General features: G+C 40.2%; 1 protein-coding gene across 3 annotated transcripts in view; it reads left to right on the plus strand.

Annotated features, from left to right (window-relative positions):
* VDAC1 (voltage dependent anion channel 1) overlaps nucleotides 1-10,296 on the plus strand; it is a 29,226-nt gene extending 18,930 nt beyond the window's left edge. For all 3 annotated transcript variants that reach the window (XM_042451891.1, XM_042451893.1, XM_042451892.1), the window contains exons 4-9: nucleotides 454-606; nucleotides 692-744; nucleotides 3,684-3,911; nucleotides 6,270-6,420; nucleotides 8,115-8,172; nucleotides 9,311-10,296. In XM_042451891.1, the coding sequence (XP_042307825.1) occupies nucleotides 454-606; nucleotides 692-744; nucleotides 3,684-3,911; nucleotides 6,270-6,420; nucleotides 8,115-8,172; nucleotides 9,311-9,402 (735 nt within the window). In that variant the 3' untranslated portion in view covers nucleotides 9,403-10,296. The remainder of the gene's footprint in view (nucleotides 1-453; nucleotides 607-691; nucleotides 745-3,683; nucleotides 3,912-6,269; nucleotides 6,421-8,114; nucleotides 8,173-9,310) is intronic.
* Nucleotides 10,297-22,889: the final 12,593 nt, after the last annotated feature.

The following is a 22,889-nucleotide window of genomic DNA, read 5'->3' on the forward strand; positions in this document are numbered from 1 at the left end:
CTTGACAGGTTGAACAATAATAAATATTTTAATTAGATAAATAGGTAATAAATTAATTAATAACATGACCATAATTACTGTATTTTGGATTTTGAATATAACGGTTTTGCTGCAATATAATTAGCTGTAACAATTCAAAACACTTTTTAAAGAAGTGCCTAACCCTTGATTCTGAACGTTCACAGTTTTCCTTAAACCTTTGAATGGAAAGAGTGGGGAAAAGGAACAAAGGCATTTTTTCAGTTTTTCTGGAGTTAATTAGTAGTGGTTCACATCTCTTGACTGTGCCAGATATGAAAGGCTTTGGGGAAGCAGCAAGATGATTTTGCTTATGTAAGCTGCTGACGGGCGGGAATTTTTTTTTTTTTTGCTTGTTTTTTCTGAAGTAACTGTTTAAGGTTTTGATGTTAAGAATAATTTAATACTATACACAATAAATATTTTTGATCATAGGAATTTACAAGCTCGGGTTCAGCAAATACAGAAACAAGCAAAGTTACTGGAAGTTTGGAAACAAAGTACAGGTGGACAGAATATGGTTTGACATTCACAGAGAAGTGGAACACTGACAACACGCTAGGCACAGAGATAACTTTAGAAGATCAGGTGAGTATTAAGCATTAAGACAGCAATTCATCAATTCTGTAGGCATTCTTTCAAACTATAAATTTAAATTTCTTTTTCTGTTCAGCTTGCACATGGACTGAAGCTGACTTTTGACTCTTCATTCTCTCCTAATACTGGGTAAGGAATGAATAAAATTGTATAGCAGAGTGATCTTATGTTTAGTTACCTGGAATACTGACAAATTCTTTAATCCTTCTCAGTCTGGAGAAGATTTAGAAACTATTTCCATGTGAGTCAGGTATATCTGCCTCTTTAATCAAGTCTTCCTCCACTTAAAAAAAAATGAACTTAGTCATATTAAGCAAATATTGAATCTTTTTGTAATACTTAATGTATATTTCTGTCTAATATGCATATGCAGTTCTTACATGACAGACTAATAATATCAGTGGTTATCAGTACAATGTTTAATTAGTATTTATTAGTATTATGCGCCAGTTAGCACCAAACTCTAAAAAGCTCACCTGAACAATAAGAAACATGTTTTTCTCCAAGTTAGATTTAGTTCTAAAGACTTTGAAGGCTGTAGCACCATATAGGATCCGTTGGATGCAAGGGTTTTATTGCTACAGTTTTTTTCTAGCAGGCTAGGAGGATTAAACAGCTGGGAGATTATATGTCATTAATATCTGTGTGCATGTCTTAGTGTGTGTCCCTTCATTTTTTTCATCCTTTGCAAATGCTGCTTATGTCACAACATGATAAAGCTGAAAGTAGCATGTTGTATTTCCAGTAATTAAGGTCATAGTTATAATGTTTATGCTCTCCCTCTTTAAATTGTGAATGCTCACTTCAAAAGACTGGTTGCACCTTCAGCATTTGACTTCACACTATAAATATAGGTTGTCCTACCAATCCTACTATATTAGAAAAGATCATCATCAAAATAGTCATAATATTGGCACTTTGAATTGAGTGAGCTATGAGCTATTTTCTGCTTTTATTAGAATTCTAGTGAATGGAGGGTAAGTGCTGTGGTTAGGATCAAGGTGCTTAAATTATGCTTAAATTATGGAAGGAGGGAAGGAAAGATGAGTCAGTTACCTGGCCAGCAGAGACTTGGGAGAGTAGATGGCAGTTGTCCTACTCATAAGCAGTAGCATCACTGGTGGGTGCAGGGGATGCGGGCCGCACCTGATGACACCCCAGAAGAGGGGGTGACACCCAGTCACCTCCACCACCCACAGCCACTCCTTGGGCTTGCATGGGTGCTTCTCCAGGCCTTGGGGAGGGTCTTCGGCCCATGTAGGTGGCTGTTCCCTTGGCTGTGCAGCCATTATCCCCAGAAGCTCCACCCCTTCTGCAATGGGTGACACCAAATGTAGGTACACCACTGCTCATAAGTAATATCGTGCAAGCTGAATGAAAGCTTATCTATTCCCTAACTGACCTGGAGTGAACACTGACAGGTGCAAGAATGAAAGTGGGTGATAATGTTGCCAGTGGGCTACTTGACAGAGTAGTGCCAAAATAGTTTGGCCTGCCACAACTGTTTGGCTGGGTCAGATAAACTTGTCTTCTCACAAGACAATTGAAGGCAAGCCAATGACCCTTGAATTAATGATGTGGTTAAGTGACACTCTTCATTTAAATGAAGTACTGTGAACATGCTGATAAGAATGTGAGGCAACATAATGCCTGCTACTGATAATGCTTTTAGGCACTGAAGCTTGTATCATGATCTGTTGAGCTCTGAGGTTTTGTCTCCTCTTCAGAATTAAAATTCCAGCACAAGTAAGTGAGATTAAGATATGCCACTAGGCTACTAGTGCTCACTTTTGTGGGTTGAATTTGGTATCAGAAGACAAACATTTATGCCAGAAATGGTTCAAAATATGCAGCTCTAGTTGGAAACAGAAACTGTTTCTTTGGCACCCTCATTTTTGAGCTACTCTAATAACTAGTTGAAATATTAATCCTCTCTGTGAGTCTCTTTAATACAGGAGAGTAGAGCTTTCCAAAACCCCTTCTGCATCCCCTTGCCCAGCTGACCTTCCACTGGTGAGGGTATATCCATGTAACCTCTGGTCACTGAATGCCAGCCCTGTTCTTCTTCTCTTTTGGGAAACAAAATGAGGTTGGGAGGACTTGGTATCCCTTACTTTTACCAGCTTGGGCAGGAGCAGAGGAGAACAATGGCAAAAGCTCTCAGCTAGGGTTGCCAACATGAAGGCAGAGTTCTAATTACGATGGAACTGCTATGTTTTCAAGCTTGGCTGCAGAGCTGTACTCCCTCTGACTTTTCTCTGAATGGGGGAAAGGAAAGCCAGTCTTGGGAGGGGGAGAACTCAGGGACTGTGGCAGAGTCTCCTGATACTGTCTGGCCTGCAGAGAGCTGTAGAGTGGGAATCCAGTGTTCTCTGCCACCCCGACCCTGTCTGTATCATTTTTGCTTTCTGATAAAGCTGCTAGTTGAGGTCAAGAGCCAGCATGGTGTAGTGGTTTGAGTGTTGGAGAACCCTCTGAAGACCAGGGTTCAAATCACTGGGTGATGGTGGACAAGTCACACGTTCAGCTTCACAAAGATGGCGAAAGCGCCCCCCCCCCCAAATCTTGCCAAGAAATCCCTGTGATAGATGACCTGCAAGGCGAACACATTCTGTGGGCCCACAGAACAAGTATGTTTGGCATATAATAGCAAGACAGTCATTCCAGTGCATGCTGAATGGAACATAGATGGCATCTTGTTAAGTATATAGTTCATTTTGAATGGGGTATTTCTGTGTGTGACAGAAATGTTGTGCTCGTGAGAGGAAAGTGAAACATTCAACAGGTTTAGCAGGAGTGAGGAACCTAGGGCCTTCCAGATGTTGTTGGAAGACAGCTTCCATCAGATCCAGCCAATGGTGAAGGATTCTGGGAGCTGCACTCCCAACAATATCTGGAGAGCTACATGTTTTGTCATGCTGCTATATGGATTGGAGAAACTAGCGGGTAGAGTGTCAGGTTGCCTGACTTACATCTGTTAAAAAGCCCTAATAAACATGTAGTAGATGTGTTTCTTTTTTAAAGACCATGCATAATTTGAAAAGAATAAAATACTGTTTTGATTTTAGAAAGAAAAATGCTAAAGTCAAGTCTGGATACAAGCGGGAACATATCAACTTGGGCTGTGACATGGATTTTGACATTGCCGGTCCTTCAATACGTGGTGCCTTTGTCTTTGGCTATGAAGGTTGGCTAGCTGGTTACCAAATGACTTTTGAGACAGCCAAATCCAGAGTAACTCAGAGCAACTTTGCTGTTGGTTATAAGACAGATGAGTTCCAGCTTCACACCAATGTGTAAGTATTGGCATTTTTTTTAAACCAAGGGAAAATGTCTTTAAAAGTGATTAAGTAGCTCAAGTGATTAAAGTAATTTTCACACATATTCTTCACTTAAAAAAAAAAGCCCTGGAGAAAGGCATGCATAATGTGGGTTCCTTAGAAATCAGTATGTGTTTTGGGTAGTAGAAAATTGCACCTTCATTTATTAGAATACATATTTTTATTATTATTATTATTATTATTATTATTATTATTATTATTATTATTGATATGCCACTTTCCCCTTTGCCTTGGGACCCAAGAAGCAAGAAATGGTACATCCCAATGTTTAAAAGACATTTCCCCAAAGGTCCCTATTACCTTGAACATAGAGCAATTCTTTATGAGAAAGAGGATGGAGATTATGAGAGATCTTGGTTTCACTATGATTATGAGTGAGTGATGTCTATATTTATTCATCAAAACTAGATACACTGAAGAAACAGCCTGTATGAATATCTTTCCTTCATGCCAGTCTTAGAGTGGGGATAACAGAAGGATTTGGAGTGACTTGCCACTATGTTGATAGCACCCATTAAAATCTTTGCTATTTGTCTGATGCCAGTAAAGTAACAGAATCACTAAACCATACTTTCTCGAATTTACTGAACTCTCCCATTCCCCTTATGAATTAACTTCAAGCCTTTCCATACTATACCGATATAGCACTATTGTCTCACTTTAATTGCCATGGCTTTGTTCTGTGGAATCCTGGGGTTTGTAGTTTGGGGAAGCACTAGAACTCTCTGGCTGAGAATTCTAAATGTCCCTTCCTGAACTGAAAATCCCAGTATTCCACAGAATGTTGCCATGGCACTTAGAGTGAAAATATAGCAGAATAATTTTGTGGTGTGAAAGAGCCCTCACATTTTGGGCCCTTTAGCCTAGCTGGTGGCTCCAATGTCAATGGAATTGTGAATCCATTAATGGGTTTAGTATAAACTTGGAACTATCCTATCTCCCCATCTGCGTAGCTGGGTTCATGGCTTCCTCTGTTAGGGCACCCACTGATATCTGAGTCACCACCCTTCACTGAGCTTAGTATTAACTAGTGAAATGAACAAGCAGAAATCCATACTTGCCAGGCAATTCTGTATGAAGTAGCTATGTGATGTTCAGATCAAACTTTTCCTGTTGTGGAGCATATGAAAATTGCTGTGGGGAGGTGTCAGAATTGGAGTAGAGACAGGCTGGACTGTTCAGCCTGGTTCCCTCCTGCTCCTGTTCACCCTGATGAAGATCTCAATACTACTGACTGAAGCCAAGAGAACTCCACCATTGCTCTTCAAGCATATGCTGAACTTCTAGATCAGCTGCACATAAAGCACGAGGACAGGGAGGAGATCTTCACATCTGAGAAACCAGACTAAGTGGTTTGGACAGTCTTCTTTAGCAGAGTCCTCCCCTTCTTCTTGAAGCAAAAGATCAAAGAGCAAATTAAAAAGGCTCCAAATGGCTACTCCCTCACAAAGCAAGTGAGCCCTGACTATATCACAGCACTTCTGCTTTCCATCTCCCTGAAGATTCCCCCTTATAGATAGATGCTATTTTAGCAACCTTGCCTTCTGAGTGGAGTTATGCCTAAAGATGAAGATGCTGCCCTCAAAGATCCTGGGAAATTAAGATGTGACATGGCCATAAACAAACAAACAAACCCATTAAGCAGCTTCCCTTGTACTTCATTTTCTTATCATTCACATACTAGAATAAAAAATTACCTCTTTGCTGGTTAAGAGAGGTTTATGCACAATTTTCAATTATTTTTTATATTTTGGGATTTTTTTTGTGTGAAAATTTCATAGAGGGTTGTGCAAAAACATTGCCTTTTGTGCAAAATACTTTTATTGCAAAGCATGTCAGATGGGCTTTTTTGGTACAACCCTTAAAAGGAAAAAAAATTGAATACACTCACACACATCAAAAATCATTATGTGAGAAAATAAGGATAGGGAAGTTCCTCCCTTTACAATAGTCAGTGAAATTGGGAGGCTGTAGCAACTCCCATTAGTGAAAACACTAACAGTATGTTACAGACTATGCAAACTATTCATGTAATGACAGGTTCAGAGATGTTTTTGTGGGCCACTCAAAGTTTTCATAGTCAACTTTTTGAAGGTTTACCTAACTCTTCTTATGCTTGAAAGTGTAAGCAAGGAATCATTCTAAATATTTTCAAATTTTCTAATTTAAAAACAACAACACCGTGGCATGTTTGGAGGACCAGGGTTGTCCTGCTTTCTGCCTGTGACTCCTTAATACATTATCTGAATGTATTAAGGGATGGTATATCATGAAAAATCTTTTTCTTGATGTAACCTTATGTTTTTTGTTTAGGAATGATGGTACAGAATTTGGAGGGTCTATTTATCAGAAAGTGAATGATAAATTGGAAACAGCTGTCAATCTTGCTTGGACAGCTGGAAATAGCAACACTCGCTTTGGGATAGCAGCCAGATATCAACTTGACCCAGATGCATCTTTCTCAGTGAGTAATATATGGAAATTCATTTTATTGGAGATTGGTCCACGACTGAAATTGTCTGCTTAACTTTTTAAATCCCAAAAGTACTTTGAGGACGTAAGCAGATAATATTCATTTTCATGATTATATTTATTCATTACTGGTGAGGGGTTGTTTTTTTTTTGCTTCACAAAATTGTTTGATGTGAAAGCTAGGAAACAAGCATTGAGAAAAAAGAGGAGAAACTTTTATGAAAGTTGTTGGTTGTTGCTGTGTGTCTTCAAGTCACTTCTATCTTATGGTTACCCTAAGGAAATACTCCATTATAATAAGAGATTCTTTGACAGTAAATCCCCAGTTGGTGTTTACTCAGTGCTACCTTTCATTTTGCCTATTTCCGAATAGATATGTTTGGACTATAAAGCTGTTTTTTGCCATATTTATTATGGAGGTATCCATATTGCAAAAGAGAGTAATATATTCTTATGTATTTGGTATTTTGCCTAGTAGCCTGTAGTGAATAATGGTCACTGCCAGATTACCATATGTGTTCTTGTTGCTGCTACATAGTGATGTGGGAGCATGTGCAATTTGTTGTTATTGCTGTGTGCCTTCAAGTCATTTCTGACTTATGCTGATCCTAAGGTGAACCTGTCACAGTGGCCCAAAAGATATGGGTCAAATAAAGTGGCTTCCAGCCACTTTGGGGGCATGGCGTTTAGATGATACAACTCCCCAAAACAACTAGAAAGTGCGCCAAGCTGGCCTAAAAAGTAGTTGATTTAGATGGACTCCTGGATGGCATGGCTTGGGACTATGGCGGTGGCCCTCTGAGGCCGCCTGCTTCGTCCCAGTGTTGTCAGTGTTGCTTTTCATCTAACGCTAGAAACTCTGGGTTCAATAACAGAAAAAAGAGAAACAAAAGAATTACCTCATGAAGGAAGGTTTTATTCAAAACGCATCAGCTGAACAAATAAAAAACTTTTTTTTATAACATCATGGCTTAACATGCATTTTGTTCCACATGAACACTGGAGTGCCTCTCTCATTTTCCAGCAGTGTTGACTTGGCAAGATTTATTCAGAGTTGTTTGCCTTTGCCTTCCTGTGAGACTGAGAAAGTGTGACTTTCCCAAGGTCACCCAGTGGGTTTCCAAGACTGAATGGGGAAGGGATTTTTGAAGCCCCATGGCTTCAATATTTTCAGAATGTTTACGTGTGTAACTGATCTCAGTAACACTTAGGCAGGGAGCTGCCTCTCTTTTCCGTGTAGCCATGCCACAGCAACCAAATTGCACAGCACGGCTATGCAGAAAATAAAGGAGCACTGAAAAGCAGCTCCTTTTAGTGCCGCCGCAAACTGTTGGCAGCGGCGTGAGCATGTCACTGCTGCGTGGGTCCATCTGGATGGTGCACAGCAGTGACGTCACAGCTGTGCGTGCTGTGTATAGGGTGCCGTGCAACGATGACGTCCTAGTGACATGCTAGGGTTGTGGGGCATCTGGAAATGGAACCCCGAGGCAACCAGGAAGCCAGGAAAGTGCTAAAGGGCCTGTCTGGACTGGGCCTTAGTCTCTTAAATAAACTTGAATGAGAGAGAACTACACATTCAAAACTCCACATTTCCTCTGTCAGATCAAATAAACGGTCAGTTCTATCTGCAATGCAACAAGGACTTTGACAGAGCAATATTTAACATACACTCACTTTGTTTTGCAGGCTAAAGTGAATAATTCCAGTCTGATTGGTTTAGGATATACTCAGACTTTGAAGCCAGGTATGTGCACATGGAATTTATTTAGTTCTACTTTTCAGTTCAAACATTACTTCCTCTAATAAATGTGTGTGTGTTTATTTTCTCCAGAGGGTTCAGAATAGTGAACAAATCCTTCCAGCTACTCACTTTTCAAATTCTGTAAGGCACTGCAGTCTTAAAAAATGGTTAGGCTCTAATGCTGAAAATATGGAGGTGTGCATGCTTGTGTCGTAGAGGGTTTTCTTTGAATTGTGTGAAACAAAAAGTAGTTTTTAACTATACATGTTCCTGGATAGATGGCAAGGCTGTATTGGGAATTTGATGGCAAGTGACACAGGGTGGGTAAAGAGAAGCAATTTCTAGAAAGCCATCTGTTTCAAAACAATACTAGTTCACATTTGTCTCCACTCTGAAAATTATCATCTTGTGATATTAAGAGACAAGGCTGTGTGGTGGATCACATTTTCCTTCAAACACAGAGAAATGTATATGACATCATCCTGCCTCTTTCTTCTGAGGTTAAAGGCAGGGAGAAAGAGAGAGGTTTGTGCCTTTTTATTTGCAAGTCGTGAGACTGGAACTGCTGGGGTTAGAGGCAGGGAGTAAGAGAGAGGTTTGTGCCCTGTTTTGCAAGCCATGAGCCTGGAAATGCTGGTGGCAAAGGAGTGTGTGTGTGCATGTGCCCAAGCTTATTTCCCCATTTTCTATGCTGATACTGTGACCCTTGGGAGACGTTCAGAGAGGGAGATGTAGTGAGGGAAGTGGTGCTTTGTTTCCCCCTTTAGATCTTTTGTAACATGCCCCACTGTTTGACCCTCGACTTATCCACGGGTCATATAAAATCCATTATTTTGGCCCCCCCAAACTGCCCTCGACTTATACATGAGGTCCACTTATGCACGAATATATATGGTAAGAACATTTATTAGTAATGTTAAATCTAAAGTAGATAAAGTTGACCAGTCTTTCACTTAAATATGATCAGGACTTAATGCTGTCATTGGTTTGGATTAAAACTGAATTCTTAAGAGGGGAGTTGAGATACAGTTTTGTTAACAGTGGCTGTTCTTAAGGTGTTTGCAAATCAAAATGTATGAAATTGCTTTGTGTTCCTATTTAATGCTTTTATCTTTTTTCCCCTTCCTGTTTGCCTACACAGGTATCAAATTGACATTGTCGGCTTTATTGGATGGGAAGAATGTCAATGCAGGAGGCCACAAATTAGGTCTAGGACTAGAATTTGAAGCATAAAAGAAGGGATTGTTCCATCACTTAATTCTGACATACTTTACAGTATAGCTACCTTCCGAATTTAGTGTACTTTTCAATGTTTTATGTCTGGGATGCAATTATTGCTTAATGTCAGTCATGTTGAAACTGGTTAAAGAAGGCTTTAATGTGTATTTCTCAGAGAAGATGAGAATATATTTCCCCCACTTCTAGGTCTTTGAGGAATGCTGCTTGATGGAGTTCCATATTTACCATCTATTTTATGAAGGTCTAATTCTATTTAACATTTTCATAAGAAAACAGCTAGTGTAATGGAATACACATTTGAAATCTATGTCAGTCCAGCATAGTGCTCAGAAAAAAAATATTCCTGTCATTGAAGGAATCAGGGTTTTGTTCTATGATGGAGTGTTTAAATTTGTCTGATAAGGCTTAGGCAGACACATCATCCATGTTTTAAGTCTTACTTAGTTCTCCCTCCCACATCTACAGCTCTCTCTTTACACCAACAGCTTGTCCTTGGAGTGCTTTAGAGTGTTCACATTGTTTAACCTTGGCATATAGAAAGTTTGATGTGATGCAGCCAATACTACTTAAAATTCACATCCTGTGTTGTGGATCCTTTCCCTTGCACTAATTATGGAAAAGCTTGTACGACACAGCCATAAGCAGGGAGAAGTCTTTGTAATTGTAATCACCTAGTGGCATTACATTAAACAAAATGGACTTTATTTTATCCTCTATTCCTTTCCTCCTCCTCCACCTTTTTTTAAAGATGTAGTTTTAATGGGTACATCTTCAGTCTTCCATTTTTGTGTGTGCGTGGAGCTAGACCCTAAAATGCTGTACTGGACACCGATAAAAAAACAAACAAACAAAAAAACAACCCAACTTGAATAAAACATTGAAACTTCATCTCCAGTTGTGTCTGTCTTCCTAAACAATTTAGCATCCTTATCTGGGTATTTATAAAACACTATTGTAGCTTTTTGCTTTACAGTTTTAGATGAGTATGTTTTTTAACAAGAGTACTAGCTTGCCAGGCCTACCTCTAGCATGCTCCCTTGCATTCTCCCAGCCCTTCCCATGTTTTTCCCTCAGTTGACAACATTCAATAGCTACTGAGCATGCTTAACTGAGCATGGTGTGTGTGTGTGTGTGTGTGTGTGTGTGTGTCCCTTCTTAAATTTGATCTTAAAATGTGTATCTACTTCTGCAAATTTTGGGGTTCCAATGAGCATGTTAATATGTCACTCTTCTGTTTTATTGGTCCTGTATTGGCTCCAGTTCTGACATGCATCACCTTTGTTTGTTTTCAGAAGGTGTCATGTTTTCTTCTTCTTCTTCTTCTTCTTCTTCTTCTTCTTCTTCTTCTTCTTCTTTTTTTGCCTCTGGCCATACCACCCTGAACACACCCAATCTTGTATGTTTTCTTCTTTTCATCTAGTGCAAATCAGGGATTTTAATGTAGACTTTTTTGCTTATTACACCATATTAATTATGTACCTTAAAGGGAAAATTATGCATACCTTTAGTCTGGTTGCTTGGTGGCGCAGTGGTTAAATGCCTGTACTGCAGCCACTCATTCAAAAACCATAAGGTTGTGAGTTCAATACCAGCAAAAGGGCTCAGGCTCGACTCAGGCTTGCATCCTTCCGAGGTTGCTAAAATGTGTACCCAGATTATTGGGGGCAATTAGCTTACAGTTGTAAACCGCTTAGACACAGCTAGTTCAGTACGAAGCAGTATATAAATGAAGCTGTCCCCCCCCCCCCAAATCTTTTGCCCATTGTTTTATGTACAACATTCACAAGAATATTTTGTGGAACTGCTCCTTGCCCTTTGAAGTAGACAAAAATATGGATACAGACCAGTTTTAGTACAACAGCTCATTGTAGAACTTGCAGTGTAATAAAATGCAAAAGTTTTCTTTGCTAAATATGATGCTTTCAGTGCTGATGGAATTTGCAGAGTATTATAGATAGTAACAAAGGCAGGCCACTGATTTGAAGAATTTAAGATTTAGATATGGTAGGAAATAGAGTGAAGGCAGTGAGGCTGTATGTGAAAAGAGGAGGGTTTGAGACTTTTCATCAAATCTTTTCCATTACTGGTTTGTTCGTTTTCTTGCACTACAGTTACAGTGGGTAAGCTTCTTGTATGGTGAGAGAGTGTATGGTTTCTTAAATTTCATATATAGTCTTTTATCAGCAGATTGACCTTCATGTTATATACAAAATAATCTGTCCAGATTGTAATACATTGTATCCATTCTCTGATGTTTTTCATTTGTCAGTAGATTAACATGTGCCCAGATCTTGATCTTTGAGGGGAAGAACAAGCATGTTGTCTTAGACTAATAAATAATAGTGGAGAATGGTAACTCTTATGTTAGCGGGGCAATGTCTGTTTCATGCTTATAAATATTTTTTATGTCAGTAGCTCAACACAGATCCAGCAGAATAGTCACCTAATAGCCACCAATCCCTCCTACAACACAAAAACAAACCCCCTCTCAAGAAATTCCAGCACAAAAATCATTACAGAAAGCAGTAATGTAGCACAAAGTTTATCCAAACCTGGGTCAGCAACAGAACAGATCAGAGTAGTCCTGAAATTGTCTGAATTCTTCCATAGAGGCTGAAAGTGCAGAGAAGATCAGCGAGCATAAGACATGCCCCTCAACCTCAAAAACTGAAGGTAGAAGACCAGAACATTGTGGAATGATTTCTTTCTGATTCTAAACTTCAGGGGGGCATTTAAAAACCTTTGTTCTATACATCATGGCTATGTGTGAGGGATTTGGATGCATGACTGAAGAAGGTGGTCTGTCAGAAGAGCTTTGGCTGAATATAGTGATCTGGCATTCCAGATAGCTGCATGTTTTTCCACTGGTGACTTAGGGGTTCTCTAGCTAGTCACATGCCTAAAACATGAGAAGGGCTATAGCCCAGTAGAAGGACCCACTTTGCTTGTAAAAGTTTCCCAAGTTCACTCAGAAGATTAAAAGATTGAGGTACAGTAACTGGGTTGAGAAAAGACCTTTGCTGAGGATTTTACATTTGAAAATACAGCAAAGGATCTGTTGGAACCCTGGTGTGCTGGTATTGGTGTTTAGCTGCTGCTATGTATAGAAAAGGTGGTTAAACAACCAAAGAGCTTTACTCTATTTCTTTATTGTGATGTGTTAACTCAGGTGGAGCTGCTGATTTGTCTTCTTTATCTTTCAGCAAAGCAAAGGGGGAAATGCATGGCTTGTGTTAGGCTTGATTGTGAAATAAACTGGTTCATTGGGAGAAAAATTAATCAAAATGGCAGCGATTCACAGGATTTAATAAACACAGTGCAAAGCTCCTTAGTTTGTTCAGCCACTCTTACATCATGCACATCTACATTAAGTCAGAGATCCTATGGGCTGCCATGAACATTAAGAAAAATCACTAAAAACAAACTAGACTCAGCAGACAATGCTCACTAATTAAGCAGACACTAAGCCTCTTTGCATATCTTCCCACCCTGAGGCCTTGTTATCAGCAACAGAACTATACACAGATTAACATGGAGATCACTCATCCCTACCCAGGGCCACACAGTATATATATACCCAGCTCTCTTCCATGCCAGCATTCTCTGAAGATGCCAGTCACAAAAAAGGAAAAGAGTCTTCCCAATCATATAGACTTCGAGGTTGTATAGAGGCTTAGTAAGTCCAATTGTTTAGTTGGGTAAAAAAATTTACTCAAATCCAAATTGTCAATGTTCTTCACACTGCTGGGAAATTTATTACCAGATTTAGCTGCCCCTCCCCCTTACTCTATAGTCATCTTTCTTTAAGAGAGTGTCTTAATATTTATTTATTTATTATTTTCCTCTTTTCTCACCTCTCCCTCTCCCCCCCCCAAGAATCCTCCAATCCCACAACCCTTCAATTGCCCTTGTATTCAGATTGTCATCTAAAAGTTCTTATAGAGCCAGCTAATATACAACCTTCTTCAGTTCTAATAAACAAACAGCTTTTGCGAAGAGAGAGCTTTAAACTTATGCCAACAGTGTTCAGTTACTTACAAATGATTCCCAATGTTCTTCTAAAATAAAATAAAGATTGATGTCCGATTATATTGAGGCTGATTTAAAGGAACCTATTACTAATAAGATACTTAGTCCATCAGGTTTGATAGGTAGGAGAGGAGATCAAAAAATGAATTCCAAGCCGGCTCTAGGACGTTACAAATTAAAGCAGCACTAACTAGTGCTAGTCTCTGAAGTATTTGCAACAATGAAGCAAAAACAGACAGTAGGGGTGAGAAAGGGAAGAAAAGAGGGGGAAGGGAAAACAGAAAAAGAAAAAAAGCCTTAGATCTCTCCCAGATTCAGTGTCCCTTCGGCTTCTTCTTACCAGTTAGCCTTCGAGTTAATTACAAGCAGCTGGTCTTGCCTGTCACAGGTGTTTCTCGTTCTCGCTCTAACACCGGGAGGGGGGAGATCTTGTAGGAAGCAAGGACTTGTTAATTCAAGAAGAAAGGAATAACAGAGGAGGAGACAGTCCTCTGGGAAAAGGGACGCGTCCACTTTCTATCTGTCTCCCGTTTCTCAAAGTCATCCAATAGAAACTGTACGATTGGGCACTCCACTCTCGAGCGTTCTAACCTGTAAGGCAGGGGTAGGCAGTCTTTTTGAGCCGGGGGCCGGGTTGCTGTCCCTCAGACAACTGGGGGGCCGAAGCCAAAAAATAAATAATTAAATAATTTTTTTAAAAAATTAAATAAATAAATAAACCGGGACAAATGTTGGACAACATTTTCAAATGGTGGACACTTTTTTTTTTAAAAAAGTGGAGGACATGCTAAAAAAATTTGCTGATTTTTTAAAAAAATGTTAATATAAATGCATGTTTCTGAGGCATCTATAGACAATTGCCCCCCTTGCCCCTGCGCGCGAGAGGCCAAAGGTCCTGGCGGCAATCGGTCCCAAGGCCTCGCCGGGCCGCATCCGGCCCGCGGGCCACAGGTTGCCTACCCCTGCTGTAAGGCTTGCCCAGGGCCCTCTATCCTATAGCTCAGCCTTTCACCTCAAATTCAATTCCAACGTTTGATCACAGTTCCAGCTCAGCCTTACACCAACCCCTCGAGGTAGGGCAAAATGAGAGAGATGGAGAAAGGTGCTCCCCAGTCTAAATAAAGTCCAAACGGGAAGATTCTCCAAGCAGAATAATTCAGAGTAGGTAAATTTCTTCCAATTTAGCAGTTACCAATAGAGATGTTGTCTTGACCCTTATAATCCAACAGGAGAGAAAAAGAAAGACACGGGGGTTCCTGTTATTAATCCAATCGGGAGACACCTTGATTCCTGCCCTTCTCCACGACAATCCTCCAGATTATAGGGCAGTATAAGTGACACCTTTAGCGAGGATGCACTTTCCTGGTAGGGTTCAATTATTCACAGACAGCAGAACAGACAAAACTCTTTAAAAAAGTGGTGGCGTTGCACTCAGCACAAGCTGCAGCTTGTGCCTGCTCTCCGCGGCCGTGGTCGCTCACGATCCATGCAGCTCCTCCGTCTTAGTCCTCCAAGTTGTGGAGGGAGTTAAGCAAGCAAACTGGCGGAGCGCCGGGTCTGTGGTGAGCCCCTCTGCCTCCCCTTTACCGGGGGGATACTTTTGAGTCGGTGGTACCTTACCCCACCGCTCCCGTCGCCGCGAAGCCGCGATCCTCCCTCCGGAGTCTCTCTTCGGGAGTGATCAAGGCGCCGCCATACCACCGGAAGTCCTGTGTCTTGTTCCTCTTCAATATTGTAACAATATTATTATTTATATAGCGCTGTAGATTTGCACAGTGCTGTACATAAAACAATAAATATATAAGAGTAAGCCTGCCTATGATGTACAATCTAAGAGATAATAGGATAATACATATAAAATACATAGCAATACAGGAAATGGTACGATAAACAGGCAACAAAAGAACATCAAATAGCAAATGATAATCACGCAATGCCTGAGAATGCTTCTCTGAACAATAGAGTTGGAATGACCATTTAAACCAGGCCTGCACAGCTTGTGGTTCACCAAGTGCAGCTTCCAGCCACTGTTTGTGGCTTACCAGCAGCTTGTTAACTATAGCACTGCATCCACAGGCAGGTATCACAACAGTGGCTTAATGAGCACAAGAAATGCTACCACATGTATTGGGATGCTAACTGTCAGCATCTGGTTTTGAAAAGGTTGCGGGTCCTGGGAAAAATGGAATGTTGCAGCAGGCATCACCATCATTGCTGGCATTACTGTCATCTCTTCCAAATATCTCTTCAGAATGCAGGCCATGGTCTACTAAAGTCCTCTAATGAAACTTCACCTGTGCCTCAGAGGTCAATCAGATGCCATTTTTTTTAGCAGAACAATGCAAACAACCTCTCTCATGCATTCTGGGTTTGTTACTCACATTATGGAACTGCATCTATGCACATCTCTGGGAGGTCGGTTGCTCACACATGCCAGCACTCGAATAAACATGGAGTTGATGATGTGAATGTATTCAAAACTTGTTCAAGGCATGCAAAGCTTAATCCCGAATTATCCCCAGTCTATTTGCATCAGTTATTCACACTGCTGACACTGCAAACCTTAAACAACAACAACAACTTGGGGGAAAAACACCAATATTGATTATTCCAGATTAAGTGGGGTTTTTTTTGCAGGCCCCCCCCCCCCTTAATTGGAGGCATTTGGGATCCATGTGAACAATAGAGATTCAACCCAGATTCATCCTGGATTATTTTCACTGTCTGAATAAGGCCAAAGATGCCTTCTTTGCTTGTATCTTCTCACAATCCTTGACAATGACAAAAAAAAAAAAAAAGCAATTAGTAATGAGAAGTCGAAGGCTTTCATGACTGGCATCCATAGTTGTTTGTGGGTTTTTCAGGCTATGTGGCCATGTTCTAGAAGCGTTCATTCCTGATGTTTCCCCTGCATCTGTGGCTGGCATCTTCATTTTCTGAAGATGCCAGCCACAGATGCCAGGTGAAACATCAGGAAAAACCTCTTCTAGAACATGGCCTGAAAAACCCACAAAAACACTTAGTAATGAGTTTTGAAAGTAATGCAAGTGTTTGCAGAATTTCTTTTTCTTTTGATATTTACCAGAATTCTTCTGAACATATTTTGAGTGTAGGGTTTAGAACTCTCTAATTTGAATGTAGATGCAGGCCTGAACCCTATAGATAGTCCTAACATGGATAGGTTCACTAAATAAATAGGATATGAGCAAATATTGACTCACCATCCAACAAACGAGTCAACGAGTTTACTCTGGTTGGGATTCAGGCCAGAATATCTCTTGTTAGCATTGCCAGGTTTTCAAAGGGGCAAGAAGGGACAGTAAAAAAACAAAACCATGAAGTCTGAGTCAACAATGAGGAAATAGTTATTGAAATTATGCTGATACGAAATGCAACAAAATATTGTAGACAAAATTATATGGGAAAATGGTATGGGAAAGGTATCTAAATTGTATAAAATATTGATTCATAGGGAATTAGAGTTGGAAACTGTCACGGAAACAATGATAAAGTGGGCTCAAGAAATTGAACATGTTATACCATTTGAAAATTGGGAAAAAGCATGGATGCAGTCAAATAAATTTACATGCTCCCAAGACTTTAAAGAAAATTATTTAAAAACAGCCAATAGATGGTATTACACCCCATTGAGACTTTCAAAAATATATGGAATACAAGAAAATTTATGTTGGAAATGTCAAATTAAAATAGGGTCCTACTATCACATGTGGTGGACATGTAAAAAAATTAAGAAATTCTGGAATAGAATACATGAAGAGATACAAAAGATAATTGATTTAAAATTTCCATGTACTCCGGAATTTTACTTACTTAATATGACCTCAGTATTAGGAACAGAAAAGGAAAAGAAATACTGGAGACTGGTATAGTATTTAATAACATCAGCTCGAATTGTCTTGGCCAGACATTGGAAATTGAAAACAACACCTAATATAGAGGAATGGTTAGAAAAAATAGTGGAAGTGAGAGAATTGGATAAAATAACGGTGTGGAATAGAAAAAAATCAACAGACTATTGGGAAAGGGAATGGCAACCCTTAACAATGTATTTGAATAACTTAGGTGGGAAAAAATGTAAGAACATATGAGGAAAACACAAATGGATAATGGTTAATATTTTGTTATTTGTGTAAGCGAAAGGGAAGGAGATTGGGAAGAAGGGAATAGAAGTTAGAACGGAAGTTCATCGGGAGAGGAATGTATGTACAGTTTATAAGAAATGAATTGGTGATGTTAATTTGTATATAATATTGTACATGTGAAAAAGATAAAAACAATAAAAAAAAAGTATATATAGGATTTCAGGCTCTTTGTCCTTGCTAAAATAAGAGCCTTTCTAAAACAGCTTCTAGACACAGTATAGTGTGCTATACTATACAAAAGTAAAATTGCCTATCGTTTTATGCTACGAGAGTTGCAAACTGGAGTAGAAACAGAGGGATGTACTTATAAAATCTCTCTCTTCAATACAAGACATTATAGAACACTTCTTTATATACTGTATAAAGAACACTTCTTTATATACTGTACACTAAGCTTAAGGGAAATAGCAACTCCAGCTTAATCATCAGGGGGAAATAAGCCGGCATCTTTGTTACATTATAGAAGTATACATTATACAAACTCAAAGAAATAATATAAGAACTATAATTTTATTTATTTATTTATTTATTTATTTATTTATTTATAATAAAGAATTATTAATTATAAGTATTATAAGAATTTAGAGGGAAATGGCAAGCAATTTGGGTAACAACTGAGCATTATAAACTGGCCAAATATGTATTGCCAACTAAATATTGTAACTTCTCTTTTGGCACTTCCCTATGTAGGTTTTCCTAAACTGTTTACTAAACTTTCACTAGGTTACAAGAGAGCCATTTCTGATGGAAACCAAATTTATGCTAATTTAGCATGCCTTCTTGAGGAGCAGCATAATTACTCTGCAAAGCCCTGAAATGGGAAAGCATGCATACACATGATGTACAATGGTTGTCATTTCAAAAGAGCATGCCAAACCCATTTAACTAACTTGAAAGTGATAATGATCTAGAGGAATCTAGGTGCATGCACTTAACTTGACTGACTTCCTCAGATGTTATTGTTTTTAAATTGCCGCTCTGTAGCAATGTGTTGAAAAATAAACAAGGCTGAAATAAAAAAAAAAAAGAAATTATGCTGATACAAAATAAAAGTACTATTTCTTAACAATCTCTCTTAAATATATACTAATATATTATTTTCCCCCAGACTGATAATTTGAACTTTGCTTGTACACTATTTTTGCCAAGATTTGATCTGCCTAAAAATACATTTGACTAATGAAATTCTTACTTGTGTGAATTGCATGGAGAGAGAGGGACAATCACTGAGAGTAGGGACTTTCAATGACCAGAGCATCCCCTCTTGACTTTAGCAGACTAGGGGTTGCAGTGGTCTCGTGTAGGAAAAAGGGCTGAAGCAATTCATTTCTCCTACTCACATCAGATCACTTAGCATGGTCCCATGGAACTATCCCCACAGTATCACAGATTATGGAAACGTGACACTATGGAAATTCTTCCCTCCAGGGACGATTCTTTCCAGAGATCAGCCAGGGCTCTCCAGTTCACCCTTTCCTCCAACTCTACACAAACAAGTATGCTCCTTCCAACACATCATCATTACCATTTCACTCCAACAGTGTATCAAATTATGTAAAAAAAAAAAAAGTGCCTCTCCATCACAGCATGTAAACCAAATCCAGCTCTGACACATCTAGGTTTTGTGTTTTCCAAGATAGGATGAGTAGGTTTGACCCAACCTGCTTCTCAAACATCAGCAAAAGCTTTTGGAAAAACAGAGGATTTCTAGAACTACAGGGATGTCTCTGAATGAAGTTCTGATGGTAATTTCCACATAATACTGATGGTAACTTCCTTTGCTTCTCAGACTATTGTCCTCAGAATTCCTTTGGCAGCAAAGCCATGGTTTACATGCTGGCTGGGGATTCTGAGAATTGTAGTCCAAAACCCCAAGGACTTTTCCCAAGTTCTGGATATTGATATCTGGGGCCACCCATGCTGCATGACACACTCTGGACTGTGTTTTCTGTTCTGGGCAGGATGAAAGTGATCTGGGAGTGGAGGAACTCTTGGTAGTTTCATTGTCATGAGCTGATCACTAGCTGGTAGGGTTTAGACTCACTGGGACTCAGCGCCTCAGCAGGGGTGGGGGGCCAATTAAGATGGTCCACCCCAGGAGGCTGATGGCTCTTGGGGAGTTTCCTGTTGTCTTTGCAGGTGATCCTGTTGAAGCCCTGGCTGATCTCTGGAATAAAGAAATGGCCAGGACAGTGGACATGACTAACAAGTAGCAATAGCAAGTACATTTCTATACCGCTTATCAGTGCACTTAAGCACTCCCTAAGCGTAACCTAATTGCCCCCAACAACCTGGGTATTCATTTTAGCAACCTTGGAAGGATGCAAGCCTGAGTTGAGCTTGAGCCCTTTCACTGGTATTGAACTCGCAACCTTATGGTTTGTGAATGAGTAGCTGCAGTACAGGCATTTAACCACTGCGCCACCAGGGCTCATGATTGCCCCTAAGCATCTCCTCCCACAAAACAGAGCCAAATGAGCTCCCTGGTTCACTAAGGAGCTGGTAGTGATGAAGTGAGTGGGACGGAGACTAGAGCAACGATGGTGGAAGTCTCAGAGCAGGTCCAACTGAACATGGGCTAGAGCTCATTGGAAAGTCTATGCTATGACAATTGTGGTAGTGAAGAAACTATACTTCTCTGCCACCATTGCATATGCACAGTGTCATCCAGCAAAGCTGTCCTGAGTGGTCTCACAAGAATGAAATAAAGACAATTCTAGAGCTGCCTGTGAAGAATTTGCAAGGCACTTTGCAGACAAAATTGTTTGGATTTGCCCTGACTTGGATACTGTTGCTGAAACTGGTCCAGTGGATGTAATATTGGCACCTGCTTGTCCTGTTTCATTGGAAAAGTTTCAGTCTGTGCAGCCTGATGATGTGGACACAATCCTTGGAGAACTGAGAGCTACCACATGCATACTGGATCCTTGCCCTTCCTGGCTCTTGAAAGCAGCTAGGTGGGACTGGCCGAGTGGATAAAGGGACTGGTGAATGCTTCACTGCAGCAAGAGAGGTTCCCATCCTGTCTAAAGGTGTCTGTGGTGAGGCCATTACTGAAAAAGGCCTCCCTTGATCCCACCATTCTGGATAGCTATCAACCAGTCTCTAACATTCCATTCTTGGGTAAGGTTCTGGAGTGAGTGGTGGCCTCCCAGCTCCAGGAGTTTCTGGATGAAGGATTATCTAGATCCATTTCAGTCTGGCTTCAGACCTGGCTATGGGAAAGAGACAGCTTTGGTCACCTTGGTAGATGACCTATGCAGAGAACTGGACAGGGGGAGTGTGTCCCTGTTGGTTCTCCTGGATCTCTTGGGGGCTATTGATACCATCAACCATGGTATCTTTTTGGCCACCTCTCTGGACTGGGACTTGGGGGCACTGATATGCAATAGTTCCAGTTTCCTTGGAGTGTCAAACTCAGAAAGTGGTTTTGGGGGACTCCTGTGGGGTTCCTCAGGGTTCTGTTCTGTCCCCCAGGTTATTTAACATCTGCATGAAACCTCTTGGAGAGGTCATCCAGAACTTTGGGATGCAGTATCACCAGTATGTGGATAACACCCAACTCTATCTCTCCTTCCCATCTGATTCCAAGGAAGCTGTCTCTGTACTGAACCAGTGTTTGCAGTCAGTAATGGACTGGATGAGGGCAAACAAATAGAAGCTTAATTCAGAAAAGAGAGAGGTGCTCCTGGTTAGTCATAAGGCAGATCAGGGAATAGGGACTCTGCCTGATCTGGATGGGGCTACACTCTCCCTGAAATTTCAATCTCGCAGCTTGGGTGTGCTCCTGGCCTTTACTCTGAGTCTGGATGCCCAGGTCTCAGCAGTGGCCAGGAGTGCATGGGGAAAGATTGCTGGAGGCAGCCCCAGCGATGAAAACCAGAGTGGCCCTTCCTCACTCTTGGAAAGTAGCATGGTGATGGCTTCTCCTTCTCACCACCAAACTATGTAAAATCTCATGATGGCAGGTGAGCTAGAAGTATGGGACAAGAGGCATAGATTGACCAGCATGCAATATGTAATTGAGAATATTGCTGCATACCAAATACTGAAGTATTTGTCAAATACTGCTGGTGCACACACTTCCTGATCACTCTATAATTTGGCTTAACTATGATATTTTGGACATCCTCTATGACATTAGCAAGCAATAGTAAGTACATTTCTATACAGTTTATCAGTGCACTTAAACACTCCCTAAGCTGTTTACAATGTGTAAGTTAATTGCCCCCAACAAGCTGGGTACTCATTTTACTGACCTTGGAAGGATGTCAAGCTGAGTCACCCCTGAGCCCCTGGCTGGTATTGAACATACAATCTTGTGGTTTGTGAGTGAGTGGCTGCAGTACAGGCATTTAATCATTGCGCCACCAGGGCTCCCCGCTGCACCACCAGGGCATTGATACAGGGCAGATTGTTTGGTCTCTAAATAAGTATAAAATAGGATATCTAAGAACCACAATCTCTTAACTTTCATATGAGCTGTGACATCCACTAACTGTAAAACAGGATTGTTTTAATCTGTTGTTGTTGTTGGCCTTCAAGTCATTTCTGAGTTATGGGTCCAAAATACACTGCAGAAATAATCCAATTAGAAACCTCTGTAACCGTTCTGGCTCAGTGCTAGGGAAACCTGGGAATTGTAGTTTATTGTGGCACCAGAACTCTCTGACAGAGAAAGCTAAATGTCTCACTGAACTACTGATCCCAGAATTCCCCAGCATTGAGTCATTGCAGTTAAAGTGCCCAGGGTGTTTTGGACCTTTGACTTATGGTGACCCTATGAACGAGACCTCCAAATCACCCTGTCATCAACAGGCTCAGGTCTTTCAGTCTCAGGGCAGCCATGGCTTCCTTGATTGATGTGTTCAAAGTACATAGCACTTACAGTCATTAACATTTGCTTCACAAAATGCAAAATGGGCCCAAACCTAATGAGAGTTAACAACAAAAACAAAGTGCTATGAGTCAAATATTTATTTTATTCAACTTTCAAAACAGAATAATCAACATCAGTGTGGGAAAAAATTCCTAGGGCTGCATCCAAATGTTCAATCAATAGAATTGGCACAAGGGCTGATTTACTAACTTTCCTTTGATTCAAGGGTGTATTCTAACTAGAATTACCAACTGGATATAGGCTTTAGTGTGCTTTAAAGGAACAAATTGCTCATGAAGTAAGTGTTGAATATTAGGGTTTTTTTTTTTGTTTCTTATAAAAAGTAATTAAATGTGACAAATTAAGAGAAATGAGAAACTGAGAAATTAGAAACTCAGCTTACATAAAAT

Source organism: Sceloporus undulatus, chromosome 2 (assembly GCF_019175285.1).
Source record: "Sceloporus undulatus isolate JIND9_A2432 ecotype Alabama chromosome 2, SceUnd_v1.1, whole genome shotgun sequence".
NCBI lineage: Eukaryota > Metazoa > Chordata > Lepidosauria > Squamata > Phrynosomatidae > Sceloporus > Sceloporus undulatus.